The 17,225-nt window shown below is 38.1% G+C and overlaps 2 protein-coding genes across 2 annotated transcripts; one reads left to right on the top strand and one right to left on the bottom strand.

The window, feature by feature from the left end:
* Positions 1-2,676: 2,676 nt before the first annotated feature.
* Positions 2,677-4,170, top strand: LOC103709823 (protein G1-like1). Its single transcript, XM_008795332.5, has one exon. It carries the CDS (start codon positions 3,263-3,265, stop codon positions 3,959-3,961), a length of 699 nt encoding a protein of 232 aa, XP_008793554.3. The 5' UTR covers positions 2,677-3,262; the 3' UTR covers positions 3,962-4,170.
* A 7,854-nt stretch (positions 4,171-12,024) lies between these two features.
* LOC103709824 (Tetratricopeptide repeat (TPR)-like superfamily protein) lies at positions 12,025-16,457 on the bottom strand. The gene is made up of 2 exons (XM_008795333.5): positions 13,487-16,457; positions 12,025-12,328 (listed from the first exon to the last, which is right to left on the bottom strand). Exons 1-2 carry the CDS (start codon positions 16,085-16,087, stop codon positions 12,317-12,319), a joined length of 2,613 nt encoding a protein of 870 aa, XP_008793555.3. The 5' UTR covers positions 16,088-16,457; the 3' UTR covers positions 12,025-12,316.
* Positions 16,458-17,225: the final 768 nt, after the last annotated feature.

Here is a 17,225-nt window from a genome sequence, read left to right as displayed (position 1 = left end):
TAGATGAGTGCTTTAGGCAAAGAGGGAGCTTGAGAATACTTACATGAGGATCCTCTGATCATTCCTATATATGGGACGAAAGCGGTATCCGTTACCTGATTTATAATTAGGAAGTGACATAACTGTACGATAATGACCTATCTTGTATTAACCGTATGGTAATGGCTTTCCACGAGGGACATGCAGCGATAATCGCGTCGATCGTGTTTTTCACGCTGCAACCATTGTCAAGATTATGATTGCGACTCATTCAATGACCTTTAGCATTACTTCTAAGCAGGATCGACCAAAACGGTATGTTGGCTAATACCGAGGTTATTCACTTCGGTTAATGCCAAGGTCAAGGAGGTCGGAACAACCTGAGGTGATGACCAACATTCACCCCATAAGTACTACAGCAAGATTTATATTCCATTTTTTATATGTCATTTTTATTTCACTCTAGCAGTACCCTATTGGCATTTCCAATATTTTTTTATATAAATTTGCATAGAAAGGCAATCCGTTGCTTTTGAGTCCATGAAGAACTATTCATTCCCATTGATCTTATACATTAAAAAGTAAAATGGACTTTTCGTTGGATGAGAGGGAAACTCTCTCTTATCTAGCATCCCAAAATTCCTTGATGACTTCTTATATAATTGTACATTAGGACAAACTAGTAATCACTCAGAGATATCATGAAAAAATATCATAGTTGATTCTACTATTTCCAACTCCAATAGCTCCCCCTCAAACTCTTGAGATGGCTTGGTTTTTTGTTGTTTTATATTATGCCTTTGGTCCTAATCACATAGCACGTACACCTACCCATTTGCTTGCTCTAACAATTGAAAAGTTTGTACAACTTGTGTTCATGATATGTGCAAATGGCATTCAAACCTTGTACAACTTTTCTTATAAAGTACTTAATTTAAATTCTGCAATTATGTTTCTATATATAAATTTTTGCAATCATCTATTAAACTTTGACAATATGTACTATACAACTGCAAAACCATAACAAGGGGTGCTGGCCAGATCCCTTCCTTCTTATCCTTGAAAAAAGGTGCAAACATGGCAAGGGAAAGTATGATAGCATAATAGGGGCAAAGGCTATTTATATCCCATGGTAAAAAACCATTCCACTTGTATTAAAGGAAAAAAAATGGATGCAATTTTTAAAAAATACAACAATTCTTCCCATTAATCCCAATTATTCCAATTAATCCCTTTCCCATTATCAATCTTGTGATTTTGCCAAAAGTATATGTATTAGAAAGCCAATCATTGAAAGATTTTTTGTGGTGATTGGATTTTTTTCTTTGTCAATATGTAAAGCTAATTAACAATTTAATTGGTTTTGGAGTACATGAACAATCTTGCAAGAAGATGAACAAGCTCATAGCAATAAAAAGTTGAGACTTTTTTCTTTTTTCTACCAGTTCTACTATCAATTTGAAAGAATAGAAATATGACATCATCAACCATCTACCTTCCTTAGAAGCTCTTCCATTAAACTTTGGCCAGATGCTTTCATTTTTTGGAGTAGATTACCATGAAGCAACATTTCAACCCCCATCATAATGGCACTGCACAAATTTCATTGTTGACATATTGTTGTAGCTAGAATAGAGCCGTTTGTTTGCCCAATCCAACTTTTGACTGTACTTTAATTGAAAAATTGAATATTTTTTAATTGAGCAAATGAATATTCGTCATAAAGGACATCATTATCTCCCTATTACAATGGGAATGGCCTGAAATTAAGTAGATGTCCATTGCTAAACATCCAGAGCTCTGCTCGTTACTTCAATTTCTTTTCACGAGTTCTAGCATGAATGGCGATTTATGAAAGGAACAATCCACAAATGCATAGAAGAAAATTTGGTTTCTTAACTACCATGCCTAATCGCTTCCATGCATTACACATGCTAGATATGCTGAATCTTTAATTTCTTTTTAATTTTGTAATAAATTAGTCATAGTGATCTCAAAACACTAAGAAACCTAATGTACAACCATTATATGACGCAAAAGACCAAGAAATAATACCTAAAAGTATCTCACAATGCACAAAAATAAAAATAAAAATGGTGCTAGTTCCCAAATTTTGGACATAGTTGACTGTAGCAACCAATATTTTTGTCTTATGATAAAATAATTTTTCATATATTATAATGTTATTTCTTTTCTATCCATGCTTATGATTATTCATAGAGTGTTAATACAGAAAAATATTTGAAGTAGTGGAATTAAAGATCTAAAAATATTATAATGTTATATCAGCCATTATTCTAGATCATGTTTGCTCTACAACCATGGAAATAGCTAGGAAGTCGATCTATCTCATTTACCTTTCTGGTCCAATGTCTTGAATGATATCAAGTGAATGAAACCTTAATTTAAACTAGCAGCAAAGTGTTAATCTGCTCTAGAAATTGAAATTTGAGGAAAAAAGAGAGGAGGAAAGTTGAAAAAAACAAAGGAAAGGAAAAAAGGAGATGAGCATACATACGAGGCCATGATTTACCATGCGGGGGAGTTGGTAAGAACATGACGTGACGTTTGGTGATGTGAATCGTCAGGGCGCCATCACATCGGACGGAAACAACGTGGTTGCCTACGTTGTGGGTCCCTTTTTCCTCTACCACCTTCGCATCAACCGAGCTCTAGCCACCCTCCTGATCTATTCTTCTTTGCTTTCTACCTTCACATATCATTACTAAATTATAGTCTTAATTTACATTATCTTAATATAACATGCATCGTATTGATGCATAATCCTTTAGTTGCTCTCTCTCAATCACTATATATATACACACCATTCTCTCCATTGGAGACACCTTAATTCCATTTCCTCATTCTCCCCCATTTCTTCTTCCAACCAACATCTCTTTCTCTTCTTCTTTCTCCTCCAAAAGCTAAACCTTGTCTCCCTCCTTTTTCTAGACCCACCCATCCTCCCTTTCCACCAGAAGCTTTTCCTCCATCTTTTGGTTCTTATTCCATCCCAAAAACTCAGCCCTATTGCACCCACCACACTACAGCTATCCTTCCTTTCCTTTCCTCTCCTTTCCTTTCTTCCTGAAACCCAGACTCCTACTCCAACCAAGTCCTACTTCTTCTACATACTCTTTCTTAGTTTCATGAACGAAACTGAGTAGGCTTTCCACCTAACGAAGTATAGAGTAGAATGGATTAAGTTAGGAGCGAGCAAGAGCAACCCAATTGTTCAGCTTTTTTCCCCCGGAAGTAGTAACAAAAAAGATTGCGAGGATCGATGTCGGCCGCCACCTCCGGCTCCAACTCGAACAGCTCGATGAGTTCGGGCGGCAGCGAAGGGCGGCTGAGCCGCTACGAGTCGCAGAAGCGGCGAGACTGGAACACGTTCGGGCAGTACCTGAAGAACCACCGGCCGCCGCTGGCGCTCTCGCGGTGCAGCGGCGCGCACGTCCTGGAGTTCCTGCGGTACCTGGACCAGTTCGGGAAGACCAAGGTCCACACCGCCGGGTGCCCCTTCTTCGGCCACCCGTGCCCCCCGGCACCCTGCCCCTGCCCCCTCCGCCAGGCCTGGGGCAGCCTCGACGCCCTCGTCGGCCGCCTCCGCGCCGCCTTCGAGGAGAATGGCGGCCACCCGGCGGTCAACCCCTTCGGCGCCCGCGCTGTGAGGCTCTACCTCAGGGAAGTGAGAGACTCGCAGGCCAAGGCGAGAGGGATCACGTACGAGAAGAAGAAGCGGAAGCCTCTGCCGCCCCCAGTACCGCTGCAGGCCGCTGCTCCAGCGCCGGCATCATCAGCGTCGCCGGCAACTTCCATTCTGCATCCTGATCTGAATTCGATGACTTCGGGCAATATGGATTGCCCAAGTTACCAGTACGGCCATGCGATCTTCCTCGGCGGTCAGGCCGACGACGAGCTTGTTATGGCGGTCATCGACTCTCGCAGTGGTGCTCTCTTGCCGCTGCCGGTGTTTAATTAGTATGACTGCGGTAGCTCTTGTTATAGTAGAATGATGTTAGTAGGTAGGTTGATATGAGCAATGGGTGGCTATAAATCTCTTGTTGACAAGAGACAGTGCTGTGGTTCTTGGAATTTTATGATTGTGTTTTACAAACTTATGCATATGTTTTTGTTCGTCATCATGTTTTTAAGTGTACTGTGGTTTTGTTAAGTGTGTTTGTTTGACTTGATCTCTAGCCTTGTTTGTGCTAAGAAATCAAAAGAATGAGTTGATGACAAACCAAAGGAATACAAAAAGATATGCATACATCCAATCATTGATTACAAGTTTTCTAAAGCAGAATAGATCATTGCCTAATTTAGGATATGTTTATAAAAGAAGGATGGAGCAGCTAGCTAGCCCTGAAAGTTAGCGCTGCAATTTTGGTGGGATGATATAATGACATCATAAAAAAATTGTGTTCTCAAGAACAAATGCAAGCAATGGCCATCCAAGGATGCTCAACCGTTGTATATTCTTCAGTTGATTTCCTTCGCTATTTCATGCATTGATAGAGATGGAAACATCAGCCCATTCAAGTAAACAAGGGAGAGGGAGGAGACTTTGACAGAAGAGCTAGCAGTCCTAGGATTTTAAGATGAATGTAGCATCCGTATTGCATGGTTCAATCAAGCAGTACTTATTTATAGAAGCAGCATAATATCTCTCTCCTTCTCCTTGTTCTTCTTCTTTCAGAATGACAGGAAGAATGAGATCACACCCCAACAACCAACCCCCCCTATTTATTTTTCTGAAAGATGTTCCCAATAGAGCTGCTAGAAGAAGGTTGTGCCTGTTTGATTCTTATGGCCTTTGGCCTCCTTGTTCCAGTACTACTAGATTATGCTATACAAATTCTCACATGACCAAGATTATGTGAACTGAATTTTGATCAGTTGTTGTCGAAGAATTTTGATCTGGTCACAAATCAATGTTGAAAAGAGAGTAAATCAGGCATATTAATTACATGAATGCAGAAGAATTTTGCTGCAGTACTTCTTCATTATTTTTTCAGAATAAAATGTTGAAATCAATCCTAACCATTGTTGTGAGGAATATAAGAGAAAATTAACCAGAAACCAACCACTAACCTTTTGCAAAACCGATATAGGAATATATCGATATGGAAGAAAAAAAAATACAATATCTTAATTTCAAAATAGGTGCTATGGCTCTAATTTTATAAGGTTTTGCCTTCTGAAAGAACTAAACTTTAGACAAGGATACTTCTATCATTCTTCTTAATTACTTCAAGCTAGTCCATTTTCTCAACAAAAAAAAAAAACCTACATGATAATCTAACATAAAATTTTTCTTTATAAGCAATTGCATGATAGAGTTAGGTCCAGGTTTTCACTGGAAAGTCTTCATGGGACCACCAGATGAATGGTGGTCCTGAGCGAGAGAGACCACCATCCTGACCACCAGAAGTTTGGTGGGATGCAGACCTCCCAATAATGCCCTACAATGTGAGATACGTTGGAAGTGCGGTATAGTGGGCCACTTCCGATTATCGTGGACCAGCACAGCATTAAAGGCCCCTACTCCTTTTGGGTGGGTGGGTCATCCTGTGTTCAAGGTATCATCTGAATGACAACAACATGCCCTGGTTATGGAAGTATAGGCATCAAAGAGATTACAATAACTATTAGTTGATTTTATCTAAATAATAATCAAAGATGATCGTAAATAGGAATGCTCGGCTAATACTGATTCATAAAGCCAATCTCAGATAGTTGGAAAAAGACTCGATAGTTATAATTATGATTATATTTACTTCAATAAAGGTTCTCATTTTTTTTTTACGCATAAAAACTGATATTGTCATACTAGAAGTAAATTTATATCTGAAATATAGTATGAAAAGCAGTGAGTTTAGCAAAAAAAACTCAACCACCTAAAGATGAAGACACATGAACAAATAGATAAGTGATTTAAATAGAAATTTTGTTTTATATTTTCCAATTAAAAAATGTTAGAGATCTCATGATATGTGTAAATCTATGCAAATTGGATGTTGGATGGAAAATTTAATCTCTGCAAAGGAATGCTTTCGCATAATGTCATAAATGTGGTGGATTAAGTTTTTTTTTAGGGGTAAAGAGGATATATGAGTGCTAATATATAAATTTTTATAAAAGGCTTCATTTACTAGCAATTCTTTATTAATGGAAAGGAGTTCTTTGTTGGAATGTTAGGAGGTGCTCTCCAAAATGTTTGATGCCAATAGTCCTGAATCATTTCATTAAAATGATTGGTAGCACTTTGGTGGTTTGAGACCTAAGTAGCACTTTGACGATTTAAACCCTAAAGGTTGTTGTGTTACACTTTCATTGTGTTTTTTAATTAAATAAGAAAACAAATGAACTAGGAAGAGTTATTTCGTATATTGTTTGTACCTGGAGTGTTTTATTCTAGTTCAAATTGGTTATGGGCTATATTGAGGTAGGACTAAAAGAGGCTTGTATTTTGAAAGTAATGCTATTCCCACTCTTTTAAAGTTGTTATTTCAAAAATAAGCAAGTATTTCATCAACATAAAAATTTCTTGATTACTTTTATTTCTTTAATTTTGGGGGTTAGAAATAAAGTCTATTTCATCCTTATTTTAGGTTGATTCTAAATCAAATAAAACCCCAAAAGAAATTCTATATTATCTTATAGTGTGATACTTTATTTTCTCTAAGTTCCCTCCAAAACTAATAATATATGAATGAATAATTTTTTTCTTTTTTGAGAAATAGAGAGGGAGAACCATCCATATTATAATTATCTAATGCAAATTCTCAAGGAAGCACCATCCAAGATTCGAATCTTTGGTTTCTAAAGAAAGAACTGCGTCGATTGGGATAAGTCTAAATCACTAGTATAAAATATTTGTCACAAGCGGCATTCTACAATATTTAAGCTTATATAATATCTTTCCTATTAGCAAATAAATTAAAGCAGAACAACGTCTTGATCCTATAATATTTTTTTCTTTTTGAAGGAATAAATCCTATTTCATCTTTTTTTAGGTTTATTTCTCAACGAAATAAAACCAAAAAAATAATCCTCCATGTGAGGCTTGAAGATACTGCTAATTTGTCCCGTCATTCTATTAATGCATAATTTTTAATCTTTTCTAAATTTTTTGAAAGCTCATAATACATGCACGAACAATTTGTCGCGAGTAGATTCTACGGCATCTAAATTTAAGGAAGACGATGAATTCTTACTTCTATTATAATTTTATAAATCATATGAAAATAAATCCTAATCCTGTGATAATTAAAAACACTAGTTGCCAAACTAATCTATCTCAACTTTCTACAACTAATATACTTAATTAAAAGAATTATTATTATTATTATTATTTTTAGAAAAGAAATATTATTTTTGTCAATGGTGAGCAAAAATGTATTCCCCTTATTTTTCATAACCACCACTGGCAGTGTACATTATAATATTCTGCCACTTTTTTTTGGTAGATATAAATAAAATAAACAAAAATTAAGAAACGACAAACAACTGATAGGGCTATACACTGAACAGCAATCAAGTGGACTCCCCAAAAAATATAAAATACAAAAATCATAAATTAAATAATAAAATATCAGTTTAAATCTGACAAGAAGTCCCATCAATTCTTTTTGTCAAGAGAAATATGAAAAAATAAATAGAGACAAGTAGATTGCCGGTGAGATCAGCAGATCTCCTCCCCACTTCTTTAGAATCCGTGCCATCATAAATGGCCGTCTGATTTGACATTGATGTGATGCGTCGTGACAGGCCATCACACGTGTATGGTAGACCAGCTGTCGCCTCCCGCTGAGGCAAGCGCCTCAGTCTGGCCAGCTCGGAGACGCCCCACATTTTTTGAACTTATTTACGTTCCTGCCCTTCTGACTCTACCCATCTTTGACCGTTGCAGTGGTGGGTCCCGGAAATCGTGCGGTTGGATAGGGATGAAATCGGGTCTTTCCGTGGAGGGGCAATTATGGAACGAGAGAGGTTGCAATCAAACGTCTCGCAGAGGAAGCGACCGCACGCGCTTGAAACGCGTCCATTTCCGTTTCTTTCGGACCCTGACGGGTTTCTGGATCTTAGTGATGGGTGGGACCCGTTTTGCTCAAATGGCCCAATTGCCGAGTTCTGTTCCCATAAATATTTTTTGTTTTTTTGGCTTAAGCAAAAGGAGGGGAAAGAAAAATTAACCCATAACTGAGCCCCCCTTCTACTAGAAAATGTTCAATGCGAATAGATAATGCACTCATACCTTCTCCAAACCGTGGTTATTCACACGTGAGTACGTCACACTCATACCCTTTCCGACCCGTGGTTATCCACATGTGAAGCGCCACTTCAATGCCAACTGGACTAGAAGCGTTTCCACCGAACGTGTCCAGGCTAAGGGCATCCGGTCTCCAAATTTAATCGACATCCGCACGTTTCGAACTTGGGCCACTCCAGTGGAAACAAAGCCCCGTTCCAACTGTGCTACCACCTTGGTGGCAGTTTTCTTCCCATACTTCGACACAAGAAATTCTGACCTAAATTATGTTAGATGAATAAAAGGACCTCAAATAATTAGAATTTCATTAAAATTGGCACCGCCAATTTTTAATTAATTTTTTTTTCTATATCTTTTTTTATATTCATCAATGTTTTGGATATTGATACTTGGCACTTAGGGTATTAAGATGTTTGATTTATAATCGTATTGATACCTTATGAGTTCAATCAATATAAAGCCAAGTTTTTCGTAGATATCAATTGGAAAACATCAAAAATAATTCTCCTTAGCAATAGTTTATCGTAGTTTTACTAATTGTCGATATTTCAATACATTGACTCTTATATATTAGTCCATAGCTACCATTGAGATGGCCAAAATTTTAACTCAATATTATATACTTCAGGAATGATCGAATCACAAATTACTATTGGAAGAGGAAAAAAAAGGGTGTTCAATTAGATTACAACATATAAATTTGAATCCTTTCCAAATTTACCATGCCTACACCTGTAATGATTTGAAAAACTATCACTATGCCTACATCTAGCCTTAACAAAATTTTGCAAGAACAAATTCAAGTAGAGACAGATTTACATGTCGAGATCGAACCTGATTCGAGGCAAAACATACAAACCTCATCATACATCACAATTGTGTGTGTCTCCAACATGTCTTAACTCTCAGTTGGGAGGCAAACCTACTTGAATTTTGTACCATGCTGCCATTAGCACATAATAAGATCCATTCTTTATCATGGCCAAAGTTTCTCCCTGTGCCTGTGCAGTGTGGCCTCCTCTGTGCAAGCATGGCATGGCTTCTTCTGTGCCATATGGGCGATCCATACATCAAGATGAGTGTGAGATCATGTGTAGGCTCCCAGTGCATTGCCAACCATTCTTGAGAGCACAGACAGGGCTACCAGGATCAGGCACAAAGAAACCATGCCTGATTGCAAGTCACAACATCCAGGAAGTTTGGTTACCATATGAATCTGAGACATTAGGCCATGCCCTTGTGTCTTGGGCACATTCTGCTATTAATTGCTAGCCATTGCCATGAGCAATGCCATGCAGACCACTCTATTTGTCGTGTGTTCATCATTTGTGATGACAAAAGGAGATTGGTGTAATTCCTAGGGGTTGGATGAATCATTAGGCACCATCTTGGATGGTCAATAGTGCGAGAAGTAGAGTGTTTTTTTTATATAATTTTTCTATTGTCATAAATACTAACTGATATTTTAGCTATTTCTTTTTCTCTCTCTTGCAAACATGCATGCGCATGCACGTAAAAATATCAAATTTTATAAGAAGATAGTAAGCCTAATCCATCCCATTTCCGGCAATACACATCCTTCATATCAAAGCAACAAGAACGAAATTTTTGAGTTAAGATTTCAGCATATAGACGAAACATCGAGGGTAACAAGCCTCTGGCTTATAAAAGAAACTTAACTGTCTCAAATAATTAGCTTATGGAGTTTAGATAGTGGTTATTAGTAATTCAAGAGTCCATAAACGGCATAAATAGCCTTCTAAAGAAGGAAAAAATGTAGAAACACTCAGAAGTCCAGTGGAAGGACCTACCTAAAGCAACAAAACGAACTAGAATTTATTTCAGGTCCACTGGAAAGTCTCTTCAAATCTGCACAAAGCTAAGTGATATGTCCAAGTAAAATGCCATATTTGTGCACAGAGAGAGAGAGAGAGAGAGATGTTAACTGGTGAAATTTGTTATCCACATATTTCCTGTCATTTTGTCATGTCCTGATTCAGTATCATCTCAGAATTTTTATGCATCAGCTTAAGCTGGTATGAAGTTTGTGATAGGAATCATGACTCAAACATCCAAAAAAGCATTGTAGATGATCATGGACCTAGGAAAGAAGAAAGAATGCCCATGCATTCCATTCATTGAATACGAGTAAAAGAGAAATTTAATGGCCACAACATTGAGATTGTGGCCTAATTGTTCTACAGATAAAGAGGTTTGGTTCTAGCAACACAGATTCTTGGAACAGTAAGCTATATAGGTTTACCTCGATCAAAACACGATATCTTACCTCTGTAGAGCAGCTGGGGAAGCTTTGGAGGTTCATCGGTACTTGCGATCATTAACAATTAGGACCAAACAAAACTAGAATTGACAAAGGAATGGAAAATACAACCACATAAGGAATGCAAACTAATATATACTAATAACACAGTTCATTTCCATCTCAATATTTCACCGTGATTGTCAGTGCAAATATATGTTGAGACGTGCATGTCCAGAGTTCAAAGTGATAGAGCACAAAACTAGCTTCCTTTACTCTGTGATGTGCTTAAAAGAAGATTTCTTTTTTTACTTCCAGAGCACAAGAGAAAAAAAAAAGTTCAGTAGCGAAAAACACAGCCTACCCGTCCAATTATCTAAGCAAGCAAACCTATTATATTACCGCTAGTATCTTTGTTTCTTTATTGAAAGTTATGATTTAGAACAGTTCCTTGGATGGAAAATATTGACAATAGAAGTTTGAAATTTTTGTTGGCCTCTCTGGTAACTATCTTATGCATGCATTCCTTTCTGAACCCGGCATGCTAATTGAACAGGTAAGATTGTGATATACTCCACTAAACTTTAGAATTGAAGGAAGTGATGAAAGAAAAACATTGAAGATCAGAGAACAACGCAGCAAACAGCTACAAGATTCCACACTAACTTGACAACCTCAATATTGCAAAGCTAGAGAAAATCTAGAATATTTTATTCTACACCTATTAAGTTTCTTATTTCAAGTTAAAAAGACCAGAAATTCATCCAATGATAATTAAGTAAACCATTAGAAAATTTTATATTAAATTTATGCTGTTAATAAATTACATCAAATTGATGAGGATTCAAATATGTCAAAAACAATATGATAACAAGCCAGGAAACCGTGACTCCATGAAATGAACTCCAACATGAATTGAACTAGATGAGTGGTGCAAATAGTGCAAGAAATAGGGGAAAGTAAGGTTTGCCACAAAAGTTGTAATTACGCAATTCATCAAACCACTTGGCTATCCAATTGAAGCACACAGTTTCACATCGTTGAATGATCACAAACATGTGCAGAAGAACTAGCTCATATGAACAATTGGGCAAGCATATAGACAGCAACCTTTCTGTACGAGCGGGCAGCAAACATGTGGGATGCAGGATCATGCAACCACAACCATGCTACCACAAATAGAGTAGTCCATGTATCTTACGTATAAATATTTTCATGCACTGAGACCTATCTGACAATCTGTATGCATTCATAGTTCATTTACTATGTGCCCATACCTCTAGAGACCTATTCCAGAAATTATTTATTTCTGCCCATGTTCATTGTCAGATCTCATACTGAAAACTACCTTAAGTCCTTTGTGGCATTTGCATTTCCCCTTTAGACATGGCTGCTGAGGTGCTTAACAATATAAGGTGTCAGACCTTTGAATTTGCATAAATTACTGATAAAGTCACCTTATCCTCAATCCACAATCTCAAGATGTGCCAGATAAATGGAGGTTAAATTCAAAAATATGCCAACTCACCGGGAAAAAGGCTCCAGTTGGAAATTTATTGTTACTGATAATTTACAAAAAATATGGGAAGATATTTGGCATACATTTGTTACTCATAATATTGTTACACTCTGACACCTTAAAAAAATTTTAAAGAATTTATGAATAATCGCTACTAAACTCCATTGCTGGAGGTTGTAGTAGAAGCTTACCAATTTAGCTCCACCTACTCTAGCTCAAATTAGAATATGGCGGTTTCTTCAAATCTTCAGATGAAGGTATATCATGTTCCTCTCAGGAGCCATCAGGAATCAACCTGTCAGTATCGCATGAACAAAAGTTACATTAGTATAAGTATGTTAAATATTGAGGGTAGTGGAAAAAAGGCTACACTGGATTGATAGGCCCCATATAAATGCAGTATCAACAGCAAGAAATGTCATTCTTCTGTAATTAGCAGATACGAAGGGTTAGAGTACGCAAAATAAATTCATCTAGACCTTGCATTCCAACCAACTTAACAGACTATTTGGAAAATCTGGACATCAGATGCATAGGCCTGACTGGTTCTATTTAGACCTGACTATAACAGTTTAAAATATTGCATACGACAAATTCAAACTTGAACCAAGAAAACATAAAGTAAATAGATTTTCTGACCCAGCAATCAATTATAATTCAGTACAAGATATGCTAGACTCAACCTTGGTCCCACCCATCCCAGACCCATACAATTAGGATTATTTCTTGTACTTCACGAGTATTGAGGGTAAATCACAGATTAGGAGCTTGCATTCCATGCCAGCAATCAATTCCAAGCACTCAAGCAAATCATAAGCTGAAAATTGATTCTAATGGGGTATATGTTATGCTAGACTTGAACCTGGTCCCATGCACTTGGAACCCATTCAATTAGGACTTTTGTTCTTGTTGACAAACATTGAAGGTAGACTATAGATAAAGAGCTAACAAAAAGGATCTATTCAAATTCTAATCCATCAATAATTCTAAGCCACTCATCTATCTTATAATCTGCTTGAGCAAAGCAAACTATAAAGTAAATTGATACAGTTCAAATTCTAAACCGGTAGTTGATTCTAAAGGGGTTCGGATCACGCCAAACTTGAACCTGGCCACACCCATTAATAACCTATTCCATTAGGATGAGTTGTTGTGGTCAACAATGACTATAAGTATACTACATATAGCAAGATCACAAAATGGAATTTTCCTTAGCATGCATCTTCTTCATTTTGTCCTAGTAATGGTTTAAATTACAAAGACCTATTGGATATTGTCTTCAATATGTTTAACAAGGCACAAAGGATAAGAACGGCACTTATGCATGAGGAAGCCATACAAAGTCATATAACAACCTACTACCAGAAGAAATAACAAAATGTAAATTGTTTGATTGAGTGGAATACTTGATCTTGAAGACAGGATTCCTATTTTTGATATGCTGCAAACCTACCTGCTTGTTGGAGTTCATGTTTAGTGGATAAACAAAGTCTGGTTGGGGAACATAGCCTTCCTCTATTAGCTCTAAAATGATGCACTTCAATAACAAGTAAATTTGTGAAGAATCTGGGTGACTTTGGTCTGCTGCAACAAATATATGATTGATGTTGTTGATCTCAATCCAACTACATCCAGGCACTTTCTGTACCTTTCTCTCCTTCATCAAGCTTCGCACTTTTGATACTCCATCCCACCGACCAGCCACCGCATGGATGTTTGACATTAGCACATAGTATCCAGAGTTACAGGGATCCAACTCAAAGAGATGTTTTGAAGCAAGATCAGCAAGTGCAATGTTGCCATGCACACGGCAAGCTCCAAGCAGAGCACCCCAAATACCAGCATCTGGTTTAAATGGCATGCTCGTTATAAAGTTCAAAGCTTTATCCAACTTCCCAGCACGGCCGTATAGATCAACCATGCAAGCATAATGCTCCATCCGAGCAGCAATTCCATATTCCTCTGTCATACAATGAAAAAATCGAAACCCTTCTTCAATTTGACCAGCATGGCTACAAGCAGATATTAAAGCAAGAAATGTTATATGATCTGGCTGAAATCCTGCATTCTGCATCTGTTGGAATAGGCTTACTGCATCCTTAACAAGACCATGTGTCCCATAAGCTGCGATTATACTGTTCCATGATACCTCATTCTTTTCTTGCATTGAATCAAAGACACAACGAGCTATGTCCAAATTCCCGCATTTGGAATACATGTCTATTAGAGCGCTAACAGCATATAAGTCTGCTCTTAAAGACCCTCTTGCCATGAAACCATGGATCTCCTTCCCATAATGTAGTGCTGGTAAACTTGCACATGCTGATAGGGCAGAGGATATAGTGACACAGTCATATCTCAATTCTTCCGACCCCATCTGGCGGAAAAGACTGATAGCTTCTTTTGGTTGCCCATTCTGGTTAAAGCTTGTGATCATTGAGTTCCATGCTATGGTGTCCCTCTCAGACAACTTTGTGAAGATTTGATGGCCAAGATCAAGTCTGCCACATTTGGCATACATGTCCATCAGTGCACTTCCAACATAGCATTTTCCCTCAAATGCATTTTTAAGAATATAGCCATGTAACTCCTTCCCCAATTTTAAAGCAAACAAACACGAACATGCTGGCAAGACACTAGAAACTGTGATAGCATTGGGCTTTAGCTGTGCTTCTAACAACCAACGGAACATTCCCAGTGCATCACGGTTCATTCCATTGAGCACATAGCCAGATATCATCGCACTACAAATAACCACATCCATTGCTCCAGTAGCATCAAAAACATTTTGTGCCATCCTAACATCTTTGCATTTAAAGTAGATATCAATAAGCGCACTCTTCAAGAACGCATCCATGCACACACTATTCCTTATTATATAAGCATGTATATCCTTACCTTGCTTCAAGCTAGTCAAGTCAGAAAAGGCAGGAAGAAAACTTGCCAGTGTAATGGAATCTGGTTTGATGCCAGCTGCTTGCATCTGGTAGAACAAATCTAAGGCTTCATTCCTCAGTCCATTCTGGACATACCCAGAGATCATCCCATTCCAAGCCACCAAATCAGCTTGTGGCATCAAATCAAACAATTTCTTCATATCAGTAAAGCAGCGGCATTTTGAGTACATGGCTAACAGCGTATTCGCCACCGATGCCTCCAAATCTAACCCACATCTGATCGTGAGCCCGTGAAGCTGAATACCATATTTCAACATTGCCTCTGCGGCACAAATGGACAACACGCCAGCAAATGCCACAGAATTCGGTTTAATTTCTGTTCTTCGCATGCTATTAAAGAGTTCAACAGCATTCCCTCTATCCCCATTCCTCACATATCCATCAATCATCACATTCCACAGAACACAATCTCTTTCCGGCATTCGGTCAAACACCTCTCTTGCCTCATCAATAAAATTACCCTCTGCATACATTTTAATCAATGAACTACCTACAAAGAGATCCGCTTCCAAACCCATCAAACAAATTGTCTTATGAATTAACCTACCCAATCCAACAGCAGATAAATTACAACAAGACTTAATTACATACGGAAATGTGTATTTATCTGGCAAGGCACCAACAAACCACATCTTAATATAGAATAACAAAGCTAGGTTAAACCAACCAACCATAGTAAATCCCCTGATCATCCAATTCCAAGGCAAAGGTGACACCTTTTTGAGCCGAAAGAACACATCTTTGGCGTCTGAAAAACTGCGGCATAGAACATACATCCCCAAAAGTCTAGTGCCCAAAGAATCATCGTCGTCGACGCCATTCACGACCAGCTGGGCATGAACTTGGCGGCCTTTCTGGAGATCCAAAGGGTCGTGACAAGCCCTCAGCATCGAGAGAAACCGAGCCATCAAATCCTCATCCACAGTTCCTCTTCCGGTGAAAGAAAAGACTTCTTCTTTTTGAGGAATATCATTAAAATTTATAGAATTTACAGCTAATCCTGATGAGTTTTTGTAATTTGCGAGATGAAGCTTGGAAACGAGTGTGGGAAGCAAAGGAAATCGTTTGCAAATAGTAATCAGTCGTCTCCCTTGCATTATTATAGTGAAGAAAGGTAGTAGCACATGTTTTCACAAGTTTCTCCTTATTCTGTAGTTGGAGAGTGGAGGGACAAACACAAAGGCTGGTAATTTAAACTCGAGGAGGGCATGTTCTAGAACTAACGAGCGGAGCAAAGGAAGTAGGAAAGGAGAGACTCGGACCGGGAACGGCCGGGGGCGCCGCCGAGAGCCCGGCGGAAACAAAGGTGCTCGAGGTCGGCATCGGAGAACTGGTACGCGTCTGATGTATCCTATGACCGTGCCGGCGGCCAGAGGATGAGGGGGTTTAGCCGGAGCCGATCAAGGGAGCGGGAAGGAGGGAAAGAGAGGGTGGGGGATGAAGGTCTGGCCTCCAGCCTAATTTTAAACCCGGCCCACTAATCGAACCGGATCTTAAGCGGCAAGGGTGTGTTTGTAGAGGTGCAATCGAGCCGCGTATCGACTAACTAGAGGCCCGGCTCGATCAAAAATATTTAAGCTCGAAACACAATTCGAGATCAATTAAATTTTGATATCCAATATTCAAGCTTCAATTTGACTCGGTCATTAAAAAAAAAAATATATTCGAGATCAACTTGGGTTGACTCATATATCAACTTGAGTTCAAGCATGGATTATAATTAAAACATATAGCTAAAATAAAATATAACATAATATCATATTTTAAAATATTAAATTAATAATATATATTATAAAAAAATAATATTAAATATATATTTGATTTGGCCCGTGAGTTTTGAGCCAAGCACTTCGCAACTCAAACTCAACTGTTTGTGCTCAACTCGAGCCCGATGGTAATCAACTCGAATCGAGCTTAGACTTAAGTCGCAAGCTGCTTGGCTCATTTGCACTTTTAGTGTTTTGTAAGGGTGTGTGGGTGTGTTTACTTTTATAGAAGTAAAAATGAGGTATAAAATACCGTATTGGCATATTAAAATATTATTAAAAATTAAGTCCAATATTATTTTTTAATTTAAGTTGGATGTGATTCTAGTGAAGATGTGAAGGGATTAGAATTGAATTCAATTGGTAGGTTGTGTTGTGGTTCGAATTTGGCCCAAGGGTGACCACGCCGAAGAAGTCGAGGGAGCCGCCGGTGGTTGGAGGAAGAAAACAGGGGCCACCTCCTGTGCGG

This window comes from Phoenix dactylifera, chromosome 1, assembly GCF_051530095.1.
Source record: "Phoenix dactylifera cultivar Ajwa chromosome 1, Ajwa_hap1_PhDact_Kaust_v1.1, whole genome shotgun sequence".
NCBI lineage: Eukaryota > Viridiplantae > Streptophyta > Magnoliopsida > Arecales > Arecaceae > Phoenix > Phoenix dactylifera.
Note: the sequence above shows the minus strand (reverse complement) of the source record. Positions and strands in the feature narration are given on the sequence as shown.